At 46.3% G+C, this 17,869-nt stretch overlaps 1 protein-coding gene and 1 pseudogene across 2 annotated transcripts in view; both read right to left on the minus strand.

Annotated features, from left to right (window-relative positions):
* Positions 1 to 1,767: 1,767 nt before the first annotated feature.
* Positions 1,768 to 2,740, minus strand: LOC139001565 (large ribosomal subunit protein uL1 pseudogene; annotated as a pseudogene).
* A 551-nt stretch (positions 2,741 to 3,291) lies between these two features.
* The window catches only part of PTAFR (platelet activating factor receptor), a 31,255-nt gene continuing 16,677 nt past the window's right edge, over positions 3,292 to 17,869 (minus strand). For both annotated transcript variants that reach the window (XM_070403203.1, XM_070403202.1), the window contains exon 2: positions 3,292 to 6,505. In XM_070403203.1, coding sequence (XP_070259304.1) covers positions 5,434 to 6,459 — 1,026 coding nt within the window. In that variant the 5' untranslated portion in view covers positions 6,460 to 6,505 and the 3' untranslated portion in view covers positions 3,292 to 5,433. The remainder of the gene's footprint in view (positions 6,506 to 17,869) is intronic.

A 17,869-nucleotide genomic window follows, 5' to 3' on the forward strand; every position in this document is an offset into this window, starting at 1 on the left:
AAGATAAAGGGATTGGACCTACCCTGTGGTGTGTGTTGTTTTTGTGTGTGTTTTTTTATTCTGCCACTTTCCAGCTCTTTTATCTTTACAAGTCACAGAAGATGTCAGAGCCTCAATTTCCCCATCTGTAAAATGGTATGAAAAGTTCAGTTCTGTACAGTGGTTGTGAGGACTCATGAGATAAGATTTGTGAAAGTGGCAAGCAACTATCTGGGGCTCAACAAAAAGTAGTTCCCTTTCCTCTGTACCACATACCTGGGAGGCAGCCACTGTCAGATTCAGTCAGCTCGGGTCCTTATTTATTTTATCTTTTTCTACGGGGATGGAATCACCTACCTTTCATGTAGAATCTGAGACAGCAAATAAAAACTGTGCTTAGCATAGTTACTGGACCAAAATGGTACTCCATAGATGTTTGTTGGATACCTGGATGGATGCATGCATGCATGCATGGATAGATGGATGGGTAGATAGATACACAGACTGATAGATGGATGACTGGGTAGGTGGGAGGATGGCTTCCTGGCAGAATGTCAGGGGAAGCATAATTTGTATTACAGAAATACAAGTCTGCACACACAAAAAAACAGCTATTTTATAAGAGGGTTTTATTATACCTTTTTTTAGCCTTAGGTCTCAAGCACAGATATAACATAGATGAGTAAAAACTGGCATAAACATGCCCAGTTCTAGTCAACTGTGACCTACACTTATCACTCTATAGTCTATGACTCATCTTAAGGGACCAGGTCTTGCCTGCACAGCATTCTCTAACTGAGATCACTGGGAGTTCCCGGAGGTGAAAGTTGAAATCAGGGGGAGATACAGGATAAAGCCTTCTTAACGTATAAGATGGCTTGGAATTCCTGACTGGTGATGCTTCTTCGAAAGAATTACAAATCAACTTTTCCTATAATCCCTGTCACCATTGCAAGAAGTGAGAGACACAAATTAGCAGCCAATTCTATATTCCCTGCAGTTCCATGCTGTGTAATTTCTGCAATCACTTGGTCCCTCTGAGTCCCCTATTCCCCTAGTAAGGTCAAGGGATTGATTGGACCCACCCTGTTCCAAAATGTTCTGATCCTCTGAAAATCAATGACATCGTCCCTTAAATATGAACCTAGAACTTTGGAAGGATATGTATTATTAAATTCCTTCTTCACCTCTCCTTAAAGAGTCTGTTAAACCCTTTCAAACTAAGTGCATGTAAACGCAATATGTCTGTTTATGCTATACTCTGGAAAAGCAGTAAGCTTTGGAGACAGACCGATCTCAATCCCAGGCCTTCTGTGAGAAACTGTAGATACACTGATGAACAAGATTCAGTTCCTGCCCCAGGAAGGGGAAGGTGGACATTCAAATGGATAAACTTCATAGGAATTAAGGCATAAAAAAGTTAGACCCTTCAGCCCTAAAGTGCTGTTAGAAGAAAGCCAATGACCCTGCCTAGAGGCCTCAGGGAAGGTTGCCTATCAGAAGTGTTCTGGGCTTGGTCAAAAAGAAGAGAGAGCATATGAGGTCACAAGCAAGCAGAAGTCACAGGGGAAGTAAACATGGCTATATGCAGAGTGGTGAGGAGATCAGCAGGGCTGTAGCATGGGCTACAACTAAAATATTCCTCCATGGGCCCTGGGTATGAGTGGGATCTGTCCAGGCAACATTCTGGGAGAAGCAAGGGGGTGATGAGAAGTTGACATCTCAGGACTGTGAGACTTACTCTTTTTTTTTTTTTAATGGTAGCAGCATGGTTTTTTAAGCTGTGCCTTAGTACTGGCTCTGGGGCTTGCCCATGGTGCTGTTGATGTACAAAGCCCGGACTTTCTACCAGTTCTATTTCAGCAATGACACCAAGAAATTGACAGCTAAATGGATGTTGTACACAAACTCATCATCTGTCATCTTCACATGGCCAACAGCCACCGCCAGACACAACACCTTCGTCATCTGAAACTTGATTGTGGCTTTCACTTCATCAACTTTGACCACCACGTTCTCATTGTGGGTCAAGAGGAAGAGAACTTGCTGGCCTTACGCAGGCCTGGGCCCAGGATTCGTAGATCTGCTTGATCAGAGGAGACTCTGAAGCCAAAAAGGCATCATACTTCTTGGCCAGCTCCTTGACTAGTTTCTCACTGTTGTTGAGTTTCTTCAGTGCCTCGCTGTTCATACGGGGGATAGCCACGGCCTTGACCTCATTGCAGTGCTGCTGGTCCTCCAAGGAACATGTGGAGAACTTGGGGCAGGGAGTGGACTTCAGCCTGGCAATGCCCAAGTTTGTCCTCCTGAGGCTCACAGTTCTTCAAGACGATCTGCAGCTCCACTGTCTCCAAAAACTTCCATTGCTTGCGCTGGTTCCCGTGCAGAACTTCCCACACCGCCTTGTACAGGGTGTCTCAGGAAACTTTGCTGTTTGTGATTCCTCACACCGCGAAAACCGGAAAAGAGCTCAGGCTTACTCGTTACTGAGCACTTAGTGAGTGCCGACACCATGCACTTTGTACGCATCACGGCAGTGTTTCCCAATGTGTATTATGCAAGTCCCTGGGGAGTATGAGGTGACTTTAGACACGATACCAAGAACATTTTTATTTTTAGAGTTATGCTTTCAGTTTATATTTATCTTCTATGTATGGCAGGCGGCATTAGTTTTTTGTTCACAATCTATAATAGTAAAAGTGTAATATGCAAGTTGACCGAACAGCAGAATGACCGTCCGGACGACCTTCCGGACGACCATGCTATGACACACACTGGCCCCAGGCCAGCCAAGGCAGGTGCGATGTGATTGGTCAGAGGGCCCCACCCTTGCCCCACAATCGCCCCACAGATCAATGGGGAGGGGGCTCCACGATTAACTGCCCCAAAGAGGGAGGCCCAGGCCAATGGCCAGCAATGCTGTGGCGGGTGTGCAGGGCCAGCCAGCAATCGCCCTGCAGAGGGAGGCCCAGGCCAGCCAAGTGATCACACCCCACACCTGTCACCCGCAGAGGGAGGCGACCGGTGGGGGGGGAGGGGAGGGCAGCACCACACAGATGGCAAGCTGTGACAGGGGCAGGGGCAGGGCCAGCTGCAGGCAGCCAGGGGAAGGAAAGCCCTGATAGGCTCTGTTTCCAGCCAGGCCTAGGGACCCTACCCAAGGGGTACCGGATTGTGAGAGGATGCAGGCTTGGCTGAGGGACACACACACACACACACACACACACACACACACACCTCCGGTGCACAAAATTCATGCACCGGGCCTCTAGTTTAGTTATAAAACATACTTTTTTACAATTTAAGTTTTTAAAAAGTGACCCAATTTAAAGAAAAATATTTATTGAGTAAATATATAGCTGGTACAAAGACACTGTAAAAACTTCAAGGGGGGGTGGGTACATAAATCACTGAAATTCAAGAAACACTGTTTTAGCATGTAAGCATTTATCTCGTTCAGAGCTCATTTAGTTGCAAGTAATTGAGGACTCAAATCAGCTCAAGCAAGATAAGGGAAGATTTCCTACAAGGAACTCTCACAGGCCCCAAAGGAAAAAGTGCAGTTGTGCCTCAAGAAGGGCGTGGCCTGGAGGAGGAGAGTGGCAGCCCCTGGAAGCACCACCCCCTCCTCTCTCCAGGTTCCGGGGCCTCTGTCTCTGCTTTGCTCTGCACATCTCCAGCTTCCCTCTACACAGAGCCATTTTCTCTAGTACACACATGTAGGTGGCCGCCTCCGCCACCCTCGCAACCCCAGCATATACTCACTGACAGACACACATGTAGACGCGCACACACTCACAGCTCCAGGGTTTCTATATCTTCAGGTGAGTGACTTGCAGAGCCTGAAATAGCATCCCTGACTCTTGCTACTTATTCCTGAGAGAGCTGTGGTACTCAGCTCAGGGTGCAAGAGGAGGCTCATTTGAATTCCTGACTGGCCCAGCTAGAGCCAGATGTTCACCTCTCATCCATTCAACTCCTATAGGAGGACGGAGGGGAACAAATTCTCAGAAAAAGAGAGAAACTTGGATGAGAAGGCACCCTGACCGAGAGGTCTCTGACTCAGCAACTTACTTCGCTGCTCAGAACAACCCTATGAGGTAGGAAATTCAGCTCAAAGTTCCTCAGCAGGAAGTGGCAAAACCAAGAGTGGAAACTGGGTCTCTGTGACACCAAAGCTCTAGTAAGCTGCACTACCTGGTCACCATCAGGTAAGGCCAGCCCACAGCTACGGTTGCGGACCCAAGCGGGTTACTGGCCCATTGGGAGGCAGTTATAAAAATCATCCATCCAGTGCTTGCCCAGTAGGCAAAAATCAAGGACCCCAACTTTATGGGGACACTGTCTGGGAGGGAAGAAGATTTCTTTAAAGGCCCATAAGGCCCTGGAAACCAGAGAGGGCTCCTCCAAGCCTTGGGTCTGAGGCTGCCAGATTCAGACTGTGGTATGGTACTCAGCTCAGGGTGCAAGAGGAGGCTCATTTGAATATATTTGCTGAAAATCACAAGCAGGCATCTAGAGATAGTCGAGAAGTGGACACTTCTCTTCTGCACCCAGAATTCACAGTGCCTGCTGGCCCTAGAAACCATACCTGCTCCTCCCACCTCCTAGAAGCTAAATTAGGAGGGGGTTCCCTAGAAAAAGAGGCAGGGGGGAGACCAGCCTAGGCTCCCACTCCCGTGGAATCCCCTGGGCATCGTGGTGCCCTGGATGATCAGAGTTTCGCCCTGAGGGGCCTTTGCTGCCCAACAGGAGGTACTTTATCAAGGTCTCTGCACAGACAGATGGATGCAGCGATTGCATCTCGCCCCCAGAGCTGAGCCAGGCCTGAAGCGAGGTCCATGCAGGGAGACACTTCTGCCTCAGGACACAAGCTCCCCATCCTAACGTTTGGTCTATGCATGTGTTATCTTCTCTGGTCGCTGTTCAGGTGTTGGGTGAGTTGGGAGAAGTTTCCACTGAGCCACCCTAAGAAGTGTCACAAAGGCCTTGTGCCTGTGGGTGGAGACAGGGTGGCATCATCCTAGCTCAAAAGTCTGCCCCAAAGGTACGGCCACGTGGCCAGGGGAGTGTCCCTTTCCCCAAACCCCCTTCTCTGCCTTTACAGTGATGAAGGGAGTGGTTGATCCAAAGTTTAAGTCATATGCACTTGGGATGCTGCCCTAGCAGGGTGCACTGGGTGGCTCAGAGCCTGTCCCCAAGGTCTGCCTCTGGCTAAAGCCACCAGCCAAGTTTCCTATGGCAGATGTCCAAAGGGGGCTCCAGGGGCTCGTCCAGGTTTGGGATTTCTAGCAGTCTGGCTCTTCCATCATCCCCACCTTACGGAGGTAGCCTCCATATCTCATGGGCCCCGAGCACCCAGGAAAGATGTGCCCAGACCACAGCAAATACCTCTTCTTCCCCCAAGTCAGTCTTGATGTCCATGCCTCTGGGCCTGGCCCCATCAGTCAGAGGCTAATTTTTGAGGGAATTGGCAGGCACGTGGTTGAGCGGCAAGACCACTTCGGTGCCCGTGTCCATGGTGGTCAGGGGGCATTTCCGACTGCTGCGCATGCTCTGGAACTTCTCGGTAAGGTGCTTGCGGAACTTCTTGGTGAGGAAACAGTAGATGATGGGGTCTAAGACGCAGTTGGTGCTAAGGAGGCAGAGGGTGACCTGATGTGCATCGTTAATAGCCTGGTGGAAGTCGCTGTTCTGGAAGCCCAGCTCGGCCAGGGTCCAGGGCAGCTGCACAACATGGTGAGGCACAAAGCAGATGATGAACACAGCCAGGACCGTGCAGACCATCCACAGCGCCCGGCGCTTGACTTCCACGTTGCGCTGCAGCTGCACGGGTTGCAGGAGCAGCGTGCGGATGATGATCAGGTTGCAGAAGAAGATGATGAGGAAGACAAGGAAGAAGGCAAACACGAGAAAGATGTGAATGATGAGGACCGGTTTGCTGCCTTTCTCGTAATGTTCAAAGCAGCGAGTGACATTGCCGGAGCCGGTCTTGTTGGGCACTACGTTGGTGGAGTCCAGGACAAAGAAGTAGGATGCGGCGGCCACAATAGACACCCAGATGATCAGGGACAGCAAGATGCCGCGCGTTCGGGTAGTAGCCTGAGCGGTCTTGATGGGCCGCGTCACGGCCTGGAAGCGGTTGTACGTGATGACAGCCAGGAAAGCCACCGAGCAGTAGGTGTTGATGAAGAAGAAGCAGCCGGCCACGTTGCACAGGAACGCAGGGAGAATCCAGTTGCCCTGGTGGTAGTAGTAGGTGATCCACAGGGGCAGGGTGACCAAGAAGAGCAGGTCGGCCATGGTGAGGTTCACCATGAAGATCTTGATCTCGTTGAGTTTCTTGGAAGGGTACAGGCGGGCAAAGACCCACAGCACGTAGCTATTGGCGATGACCCCCACCACAAAGATGACACTGTAAAAAATCGGGAAGAGGGTGTATCGGAACTCGGAGTCCACGCGAGAATCATTCGTCTCCATTGCTCGGGGCTAGAAAAGGCAGCTGGTCACCGTGTCCTGCTTGTGCCTGGAAGACCACACAGAGATTCTGGTTAATGAAGGGCCAACAGGGGACTATCTTATTTCATCTATTCTAAGACTCCCATTTTGCACACTTAAAAAAAATCAGTGGCATCTTCCAATTAATAGGCAACATTTATTTTCTTTCTACGTAAGATAATTTTCCAAGGGACTACATCTGAGATTCCTTGAAATCAACAGCAGCTGTTTCAGCAGTGGAAACACTTGAAGAAGCCTATAGATCAGTGGCCCTCAACCTTCCTAATGCCGCGACCCTTTCATACAGTTCCTCATGTTGTGGTGACCCCCAACCATAAAATTATTTTCATGGCTACCTCATAACTGTAATTTTGTTACTGTTATGAATCGTCATGTAAATATCTGACATGCAGGATGTATTTTCGTTGTTACAAATTGAACATAATTAAAGCATAGTGATTAATCACAAAAACAATATGTAATTATATATGTGTTTTCCGATGGTCTTAGGCGACCCCTGTGAAAGGGTCGTTCGACCCCCAAAGGGGTCTCAACCCACAGGTTGAGAACCGCTGCTATAGATAGTTAAACAGGTGAGTTTTAAGAAACAACTGGTTCTAACTGGAATTTTGTTGATTGAGAAAAGAATTTTATGTTTTGCTCTATTTACTGTGGTGGTGGTTTATCTATGTTAAGTTAAATAAATGTAGCTTCCATTATACCAATAAATCATTGTGGTTCCTTTAAAAAAAAAAACACTCACCCTCGAGTCATACTGTGAGTTACATAGTTGATTTGAATTACATAGTTTTATGCTATTGGACCTTTCCCACAGCTAGATGGAGCTCTGCCATGTGATCCCTAAGCTCTAGGATAATGGCTCCACAGGGATGAGGAGGAGAGAGGAACATCTCTGAGACCTTTTAGGGGATCCATGAGGTCAAAACTATTGTCATACTAATACCAAGACGCCCTGGCTGATTTGGCTCACTGGCTAGAGCGTCAGCCTGCAGACTGAAGGGTCGTGGGTTCGATTCTGGTAAAGGGCACCGTCCGGGTTGCGGGCTTAGTCCCCAGTGAGGGGCATGCAGGAGGCGGCTGATTAATGATTCTGTCTCATCATTGATGTTTCTATCTCTCCCTTTCCCTTCCTCTCTGAAATTAATAAAAATATATTTTACAAAATACCAAGACAGTATTTGCCTTTTGCACTGTGTTGACATTTGCGTTGATGTTGCAAAACTGCTGGCTCCTTAGAATAAATCAAGGCAGCAGCACCAAACTGTAGTAGCAGCCAAATTCTTTACAGCCATGTACTCAAGAGTTAAAAAAGAAAAGAAAAAGAAAGCCAATTTCATTTTAAGTCACTTTAAAATTCGCTTGGTAAAGCAAGGAAAGGATATGATTAACTATATTAAATCTTGAGTATACATCTTTTTTAATATTCCATGTCAAAGTGGGAAATCCACATGAAACACTTCTGCTGCAAACTGAAATAAATTGGTTGTCTTCAGGGAAAGCATTTATGTGATTGTTGGAGTTGTGAGCTGAACTTTTCTGAGGATCATCATTATTGTCACTTGAAAAAATGGCAAACTATGGCCTGGCTGGTGTGGCTCAGTGGTTGAGTGTCAACCCATGAACCACGAGGTCCCTGGTTCAATTCCCCATTAGAGCACATGGCTAGGTTTTGGGCTCGATCCCCAGTAGGGGGCGTGCAGGAGCCAGCCGATCGATGGTTCTCTCTCATCATTGATGTTTCTATCTCTCTCCCTCACCCTTCCTCTCTCTCTAAAGCTTAATAAAAACATATTTTAAAAATTATTTTATTTTCAAATTAAGTTTTTCAGACTTGAGAATCAGGCAGACGTTTTCTCAGATATGAATAAGTAAACCTGTCACCTCAAGGGAAACAAACAGTACTTATGGACAATGATAAAATTCAAACTTTCAAAGGAAATAAGAATTTGGGGGGAAAATTGTATCTCCAGCTTTCCAATACTTAAAGAATTTTCTGATGAGATTGGTGGTGATATTAATGAATGCAACTTTTAAAATATCTTATAATGAAAGAGCAATAGTTGGGAGAGCTGCATAACTCATTGAACAGATATTTTCCAAATAAGGAAGACATGATATTTCAAAATTATGCCTACGCAGAAAATTCAAAGAATAAGATAAACCAATACCTCACAGGGTAACAAATTACAAAAAGTTCGTTGATCTGATCCAGGTTCCACAGTGCAGCTAATCTTTAAGAAACTACCATTTGTTGAAAAAAATAGTGTCACCAATTATCTGAAAATGACATTAAAATATCCCTCCTTTTACAGATACCTATTTGTGTGAGGCCAGATTTTCAAAATGACATATCACCTCAGATTGAATGCAGAAGCAGTTATGAGAGTCCAGCTGTCTTCTACCAAACCCAAGATCAAAGTGATTTGCAAAAAATATAAATAAATGCCACTCTTCTTCCTAAAATGTTTGTTTTGAAATTTTAATTATTTTTTACTAAAAACGTTATTTGTGTTAACATGCAATGAGTTTGTTATTGGTTTTTATATTTAAAAGCAACAATTTTTATTTATAATGTCTTAGTTTTAATCTTAAAAATGGTAAACAATGATAGATACAATCCATGCAAACAAAAGCACTCTGGGGCCCTCAAAACATTTTCACGATATAAAAAGATCCTGAGACCAGAAGATTTGAAAATTGTTGCTCCATAACCTCAGGTCCTCCACTCTCTCCCGTGGGCCCAAGATGCCCGTTCATCTGCGACTGGCCTTGTCTCTTTCTCCTGTTGGGCCCCCATGCCTTGGGGGACCGTGTTGCTGGGGTCTGAGAGAGGTGAGGAGGCAGCCCATAGCTGGGGGTGCGTGCTGCTCCTCACTCTGGGTCTTTGAGGAAGTCACATCCCTACCTACCCCTCACACCCACACCCAGCTCCACCCCTAAGTTAGTTCCTTCCTGTCATGGGTTTAGGCTCCAGCTCAATGGGGTGGAGGCCACTCTCCTCCAGAAACTGTCCCTCTCCGGCCAGAGGACCATGGCAGAGCGGATGGAGGGAAAGTGATGGTTGTGAGAGGTACCTGGGAGATTGAAAGGACAGAACTCGGTGAGGTGAGATACTGGCTGATAGAAAGGGAGGAGTGAAGGACTGCCAGGTTTCTGGCCCAGAGATTGGAGGTGGGGTGTTGTCCATCTTCATGGACACGAGACCGAGGAGGAACAGCGTGTGGGTGGGGAGGGTGAGCTCGGTTGAGGACATAGCACATTTGCAGCGCCTGCAAAACAGCCAGGCGGATCCAAGGTTGAGCCCCGAAGAGAACAGCATTGAAGGATACGCCAGAGGAGGAGGAGGAACTTCGGAGGGGAGCAAGGACAGGATGGCCAGAGAGGTGGGAAGAGAACCAGGGGAGTGCCTTGCTGGAGACCTAATGAAGGAGGTTTCAAGAACGGGAGAGCCGGTGGCCAGCGGCGTGAAAAGTCACAGGGCAGTCAAGTACAATGCAGGCAGAAAAGCAAATATTGGATATGGCAACACGGAAATCTGTCTCGCGTGATTGGAGGGAGAGCAGTTTCCTAAGATGCGTTGAAGAGTGAATGAGAAGCAAGGAAGTGGAACGTCAAATTCTCATTCAAGACGCTTAATAAGTTGAAAGAAGTAGAGAGAAAGAAGTAGAAAGATAAATAAATACAATGTCAAATTGTGAGGAACTCAATAAAAGAAATAAAAGTAGTAACATGATGGAGCCAGATTAGAGGGCTGCTTTAACTAAAGTGACCAGGGAAGGCTTCTCCGAGGAGGTGGCAATAAACAAAACCAGAGGCCTATTAGCCATGAAGCCAATGAAGCGTGACCTTCAGGGCCCCCTCCTCGGCCTTGTACCTAATTGTGTATTTGTAATTTGATGTCGTTCCTTCAAAGAAGGGCCCCAAAGGTATATAAAGTTTATGGTCCTGCAAAACCTGTATCTTCCTCTGGCTGAACTCTAAAAAGTGAAAAGAAACTAGTCAAGAGAAATTATTTAATCCATCATATTCTGAGATGGGAATAAATTTGTCATGTTCAAGGAACTGAAAGGTCAGTGCGGCTGCAGGTGTGAGAACTGGGAAGCGTGGGATGCGATCAGAGAGGAACAGCCCTACATCCCTGGGATGAGGAGCTCAGACTTTATTCCTTTAGCATCGCAGAGACACTGGAGCATGTCAAGCAGGTGAGAAGCACGACCGGACTCGCTCTGGACGTTGGGCAGAGAATAGATGGTAAGGAGCAAGAATGGAAGCAAAGCGACCATTTTGGAGATGGTGGTGACAGGGACCAGAAAGTGGCGTTTCCAAGTTTTCTCTGTATCCCCAGCATCCAGCACAAGCTTAGCCAGAGCAGGAGCTTGGTACACATTTGTCAAGTGAACAAATCTCTAACAACTGACAAGACTGACCTCTTTGTGAGGACGGTGAGAGGGGTCATCCGAGAAGGTAGTAGAGGCCTCACCTACCCGGGGGCATAGAGCACCAGTGGCAGCCTCCCCACAAGGCAGAGGGTGCCCTCCACCACCTCCCTACTCAGACTGTGGCCCTGGGGCCAGAGCGCCAGCATCAGCTGTGAGTTTGTTAGGCACGCAGAAGCCCAGCTCCACCGGAGACCTGCTGTTTCAAGCTGTCTTTTAACAAGATTCATGCAATCTTGATTCATGAGCACCTGGAGTTCGAGAAATGCTGTGCCCAACACACTGCCAGCCACATACCTGTCTGACCTAACACCTTCCATGGCGCCCCTCTGTCCAGGATCAAGGCCACGCTCCTGTCCAAACTCATCTCCCACCAGCCTCTACTGCTACTCGCCCTCCACTCCAGCCACACGGAACACCTGCTGCTGCTCTGAAAACTCCATTTCTCTTCAAACCTCTGTCTTTGCACATGCTGTGGGTCCTACTGAGCATGCCTTTTGCCTATTATTCTACCTTGCAAAATCTTACTCAGGAAGACCTAAGCTAAAGAATGCTTTCTCCGGGACGCCTTCCCGTCTGCCCCAGGTGGAAGGAGTTGCCTTCTTCTCTCTGAGTCACCATGATACTGGCACATTCTTCAGTATAGAACCTGACACACACCAGGTGGTTGTAAGTATTGATCTCTGTGGCCCTTTTACTCACCACGCTGGGAACTTCTTGAGAGCAGAGATTAGATTTTCATCTCTTTGTCCCCAGTGTCAGACAATGGGGCCTGAATGACTGAATAAATAGCCAAGCCCCAGGTGACTCTTCAGAGGAAACTGGCACGAAGGAAAGGTACCCAGCCTCTCGGGAAGGCATAGCAGGGTAGGGAGAACAAGGCCTCTGGGGTTAGAAAGGCCTGGGTTCATCCCTGGCTCTGCCATTTCCTTGCTGTGTGACTGTGGACAAGCGTATTCACTTCTCTAAGCCTCAGTTCCTTCGTTTGCAAAAGCTCGCAATCCTAACAGTAGTTCCGAAAATAAGCATGTAACGTGGCCACAAATGGCCAGGCTGTCCTCCACTCCCCATTGGCCCAGCTCCCCATTGGAGCCCGGGGAGGGGACTGTGGGTACCACTGACTTCCGGAGCTCTAACTCACCACTGACTTTCCTGCCAGCTCCAGCAAGGCTTTAGACTAACGCCAACAAAGCTATCAACAGTTCAACTTAACATGCAGGCACAGTCCCCTGAGGATCAAGGCTGGGCAGCAGGCCCAGGCCCAGCACTCAGCTGTGAGTGGGCTAAGAGGGCCATAAAAATTCTCAGAGATAAGAATCCTGCCATCTGGATGTCCCACCCTCTGCCCTGCAGAACATTTAGCCCCAACCACACTCTGCCTACCACTCCCATCCTGCCTACTATTCCCAGGCCCTGGGACCTGAGAAAGCTGGACAATCAGAGAGGAGGAACTACCAGGATCGGAGCAGAAGCTACACGCTGGTTACTTCCCCAGTGCGGACTGTGGGTTGGGAAGTTGGGTTTACCAGTCAGTCTGGCCCCTGACATTTGTGGTGTCAGATGTGGTCAAGAGTACACATGTTTAAATATTTACAAGCTATCACACTGGCCGGTGTGGCTCAGTTGGTTGGAGCATTGTCCTGTGCACCAAAAGATGGCAGGTTCCATTCCCGGTCAGGGCTCATACCCACTGTTGCCGGTTCAATCTCTGGTCAGGGCACTGCGGGAGGCAACCGATCAATGTTTCTCTCTCACGTGAATATATCTCCCTCTCGCTCTTTCCCTCTCACAAATATATATTTTTTCTTGCATACCTACAAAATTGATTAGGTCTAAAAAAAAAACACACTTAAAAATAAATAAGTATTTACAAGCTGTAAATCAGTCACGTCCAATTTCATGCACATCCCATGCACCAGCAGCTCCTGGCAATCCAGCAAGCTTGTGGGTGCGTGCGCCAGTAAGAGTGTGGGCGAGAAGGGGTGCGGGCAGGACACAGGCTCAAGTGGTCACTCCCACGTGGATCTAAGGACTCCTTGCTCTGTAGGGAGGGCTTGACTGTAGGGGAGCCAGAGCCAACCCACCTAAACTCAGGGCACTGGGCATGATTTTCCAATTAAATGGATAGATGCTCTTACCCATGATCACATTTCCTCCTCCAATGAGCCTTGGGGCCCTGACCGGTTTGGCTCAGTGGATAGAGCGTTGGCCTGCGGACTCAAGGGTCCCAGGTTCAATTCCAGTCAAGGGCACGTACCTTGGTTGCGGGCATGTCCCCAGTGGGGGGTGTGCAGGAGGCAGCTAATCGATGTTTCTCTCTCATCGATGTTTCTAACTCTCTATCCCTCTCCCTTCCTCTCTGTAAAAAATCAATAAAATTTTTTTTTTTTTTTAAATCAGCCTTGGGAGGTAAGCATTACAAAATGCCCACGTTTCCGGGGAAGAAAGTGAAGTCAGAGCGGGTAACACACTTGTCCACGGTCAGACAGCTGGGCGGTACCAGGTGGGATTTTGAAGCCCAAGGCCCATCCTCTCTCTCCTAGGCCAAGCTGTAGCAAACCGCTCCTTGGCCAACTCGGCCTCTCACAGGCCTGAGGACAGGAATGTTGGATGCCGTGCGGCCCCAGAAAGAGATGTCTTTGACCTGGGGCCTTGCTTTTACCTTTGCTCCCCAAATTCAGAACTTGAATGGGGCAAAGGGAGGGGAGGGAGTGCTGTATCCATCTCACTGCTGCTGGGAATTGCTGGCGTTGGAATCAAATCCTGGTTCAAACACTAAACTCACCCCATGACTCCGAGTCTCTGTTTTCTCATTAGTAAAATGAAGATTTTTAAATGGGTCTAAAAGGAAATTATGAAAACAATCCCATTTACAATAGCATCAAAAAGAATAAAACACTCAGGAATAAACATAACCAAGGAGGCAAAAGACTTGCACATAGGAAATTACAGTACATTGATGGAAGGAATTAAAGAAGACACAAATAAATGGAAAGACATGCAGTGTTCATGGATTGGGAGACTTAATATTATTAAAATGTCCACACTACCAAAAGCTATTTACAGATTCAATGCCCTATAAAAATACCAATAGCATTTTTTGCATAAATAGAAAAAAAAACATTACAAAATTCATGTGAAATCTTATCTCAAAAGCCCTGAATAGCCAAAACAATCTTAAGAAAGAAAAGCTGGGGGGGTCTCACATTTCCTGATTTCAAAATATACTACAAAGTGCAATAATCGAAACAGTATGGTAATGACATAAAGACAGACATACAGATCAATTTCTAGATAGACATATAGAAAAAAAAACCCTCACATATATAGTCGAATGATCTTTGATAAGGTTGCCAAGACTACACAACGGGGGAAAGATAGTCTATTCAACAAATGGTGATGGGGAAAGTGGATATTCACATGCCAAAAAGGGAAGATAAACCCTTACCATACACTGTATACAAAAATGAACTCAAAATGGATTAAAGACCTAAACGTAAGACCTGAAACTATAAAACTCATAGAAGGAAATGGGTAAATCTTAATGACATTGGAATGGGCAATGATTACTTAGATATGACATAAAAAGTACAAGAAATAAAAGCAAAAATAGGGACTACACCAAACTTAAGGAAACAATCAACAGAGTAAAAAAGGCAAACTAAAACTACATAATGGAAGAAAATATTTGCAAGCCATATGTTGGAGAAGAAGTTAATATCCAGAATATATAAAAAAAAACTCTTACAACTTGATAACAATAAATACATAATTTAAAAATAGCCAAAGAATGGGAATAGACATTACTCCAAAGACATACAAATGGCCAACAGGTATATAAAAAGATGCTCAACCATCACTAATCAACTGGGAAATGCAAGTCAAAGCCACAATGACATATCTATCACCTCACGCCCAGTAGGATGACCACTATCAACAAAGGCAGAGAATGACAGGTATCGGTGAGGATGTGGATGAACTGGAACATTTGTGCACTGTTGGTGGAAAGACAAAAAATGCAGTGACGATGGAAAACAGTATAGAGGTTCCTCAAAAAATTGAAAAAGGAACTATCAGATGATCCAGAAATCTCACTTCGGGGTGTATATCCAAAAGAAAAGAAAACGGGATCTTGGAGATATATTTGCACACACGTGTTCATAGCAGCATATTCACAATAGCCAAGAGGTGCAAGCAACCCAGATGTCCATCAGCAGATGAATGGGTAAACAGATATGGCATATATGTATGATGGAACATTTCGCAGCCTTTAAAAGGAAGGAAATCCCGTGGCATGTTACAACATGGATAAAACTTGAAGATATTATGAAGTAAAATAAGCCAATTACAAAAAGACAAATCCTGAATGATCATACTTAGATGAGGTATCTAAAGTAATCAAACTTACAGAAACAGAAAGTGAAATGGTGGTTGCCGGGTGCTGGGAAAGGGAGAAACAGGGAGCTGTTGTTCAATGGGTATAGAGTTCCAGGCACGCAAGGTGAAAATGTTTTAGAGACCAGATGTGCAACAGTGTGCATATAGCTAGTAATACTCCAATGCACATTGCAGATTGTTAAGATAATCCATTATCTTATGTGTTTTTTACTACCATAAAATAAATATGTTTGAAAAGCAGGCCCAAGAGATGGCAGATTTGCAAGTTATCTTGTATGCTTGTAACTTGGAATTATACATCTCAGTTTTCTTTTTTTTTTTTTAATATATTTTATTGATTTTTTACAGAGAGGAAGGGAGAGGGATACAGAGTTAGAAACATCGATGAGAGAGAAACATCGATTAGCTGCCTCCTGCACACCTCCCACTGGGGATGTGCCCGCAACCAAGGTACATGCCCTTGACTGGAATCGAACCTGGGAACCCCCCAGTCCGCAGGCCAGTGCTCTATCCACTGAGCCAAACCGGTTAGGGCTATATGTCTCAGTTTTTTATGACTTCATAGCTGTGCAACCTTTGGTAAAACTGCTACCCCTCTCTGAGCTTCATCTGTAAAATGGGGATAATAGCACATCTACCTCACTCGGCTGGTGTGGCTCAGTGATTGAGCGTCCACCTATGAACCAGGAGGTCACTGTTCAATTCCCAGTCAGGGCACATGCCCAGGTTGTGGGCTCAATCAGGCAACCAATCAATGATTTTCTCTCATCATTTATGTTTCTATCTCTTGTTCTCTTTCCTCTCTGAAATATATCTATATATCTATATATCTATAGATATATAGATATATCTCTTTTTAATAGCACATCTACCTTATAGAGCTTTTGTGAGTACCCAGGAAGATATATGTATTTGGAAAGGACAGTGGTTAAGACCATAGACTCTGGAGTCAGACAAACCTGGGTTCAAATCCTGTCTCTGTCCGTTTCTAGCTTAATGACCATGGTCAAGCACATCACTCTCTGAGCCTCAGGTCCTTTCCGCGTAAATGGAGCTGGTAATATTACACGCACGTATCTCCCCAGAGTGGTATGTAGATTCCATAAGCAATGTATGTAAAGTGCTTGGCACGATTGAAGGAATTCACAATCAACAGCTCTGAAAAGCTGTATCTACAGGAAATCCAGACAACCTTCTGATTAGACCAGAACAAATGTTTCTCAAAATAGCATGCCACTGTCATTGTGACTGCTCACACCAAGTTCATGCCAGCTTGAGGCCTCCTGTATCAGGCTTCCAGCTGTAACATTAACCCTAAAGGCTCTGGGAACCAGTCATGTCTTTTTATGGCAGCTGGGACAGTTGGCAAAATGCTATCAGCCAATTCTTGTCCAAGACAATTAATTCAACCTCCATGAGCCTCTCTGTTTACTCATCTGTAAAATAATAATAATAACAATAACAATAGTAACAATAACAACATTACCTACCTCCTAGGGTTGTTGTAAGGATTAAATAGAAAATGCCTGATCCATACTCAGAGCTCAGTGAATGCTGGCTACTGTTAGTCTTATTTCTCTACCCCAGCCAGAGTTCAAGGTGCCACCTCTGGTCCCCATAACACAAAATATACATGGCTGTTGATTTCTCTTTTTCTGGGTTGGGACTTCCCTGGATGCAAGGCTTCTGGTGTTTCAACAGTATAGGGCTCTTACACAACAAACACTCAAGAAATAGTTACTAAATACACACACACACACACACACTCACACACACACAGAGTCACATTGTCCCTCATCTTTCACTTCTAAACCTTACACACCGGCCTCAGCTACTCCCAGTTCTTAGATTCCCTGGGGCCACTAAAACACCACAGTTTAATCATTTCCCTTCTATGAGTCCAAGTTTTCTCATCTGTAAAATGGGAATAATATCAGCATTAACCTCGCAAGATAGCCCTGAGGTTAAAGGCAGATAAACCTAAAGTACTTGGCATACAGTAGGTGCTCAGTAAGTTACCTCCCATTCTGATCTCTCCTGATGCTTGACATTTGTGCCCTGGCCTGGCCCTGATGACCACACCATCTAAAGATTCCCCTCGTGGAGCGGTCTCATTTCAATTTCTCCAAGAAGCAGAGGGCTTTGAGGGGAAAGTTAGGGGAGCAAATGTACTGGCCTCTGGGGAACTCTGCACTGGTCTCCCTCGTTTCCAGTACAAGGAGGTTAGGGCCAGGCCGGGTGTATTTATTGGTGGATGAATGGAGCTCCTTGTCTGGAGAGAGGTCAGGATCTGGGGCCCCAGGGATGGGGGTGGCCTGGGTGCCAGAATCTCCCAGTTTCCCTTTTCCCTGGGGCCCACCCTGACGCCAGGTATGTGAATTACATTGTTGAGACTCAGTCTTCACTCAGCTGGACTAGGACGTTCTTGTGGTGTTGGGGGGCCCTGAGCCTGGCCGAGGCCTCTCCTCCTGGCTCCCAGATACTCAGATGGTATCTGTCTACGTCAGCCTTGCCTCTCCTTGCTTCCTGGAAGGCAG

This window comes from Myotis yumanensis, unplaced genomic scaffold (genome assembly GCF_028538775.1).
Source record: "Myotis yumanensis isolate MYYU_CA2020_CCGP unplaced genomic scaffold, mMyoYum1.0.hap1 SCAF_2, whole genome shotgun sequence".
NCBI classification, from domain to species: Eukaryota; Metazoa; Chordata; class Mammalia; order Chiroptera; family Vespertilionidae; genus Myotis; species Myotis yumanensis.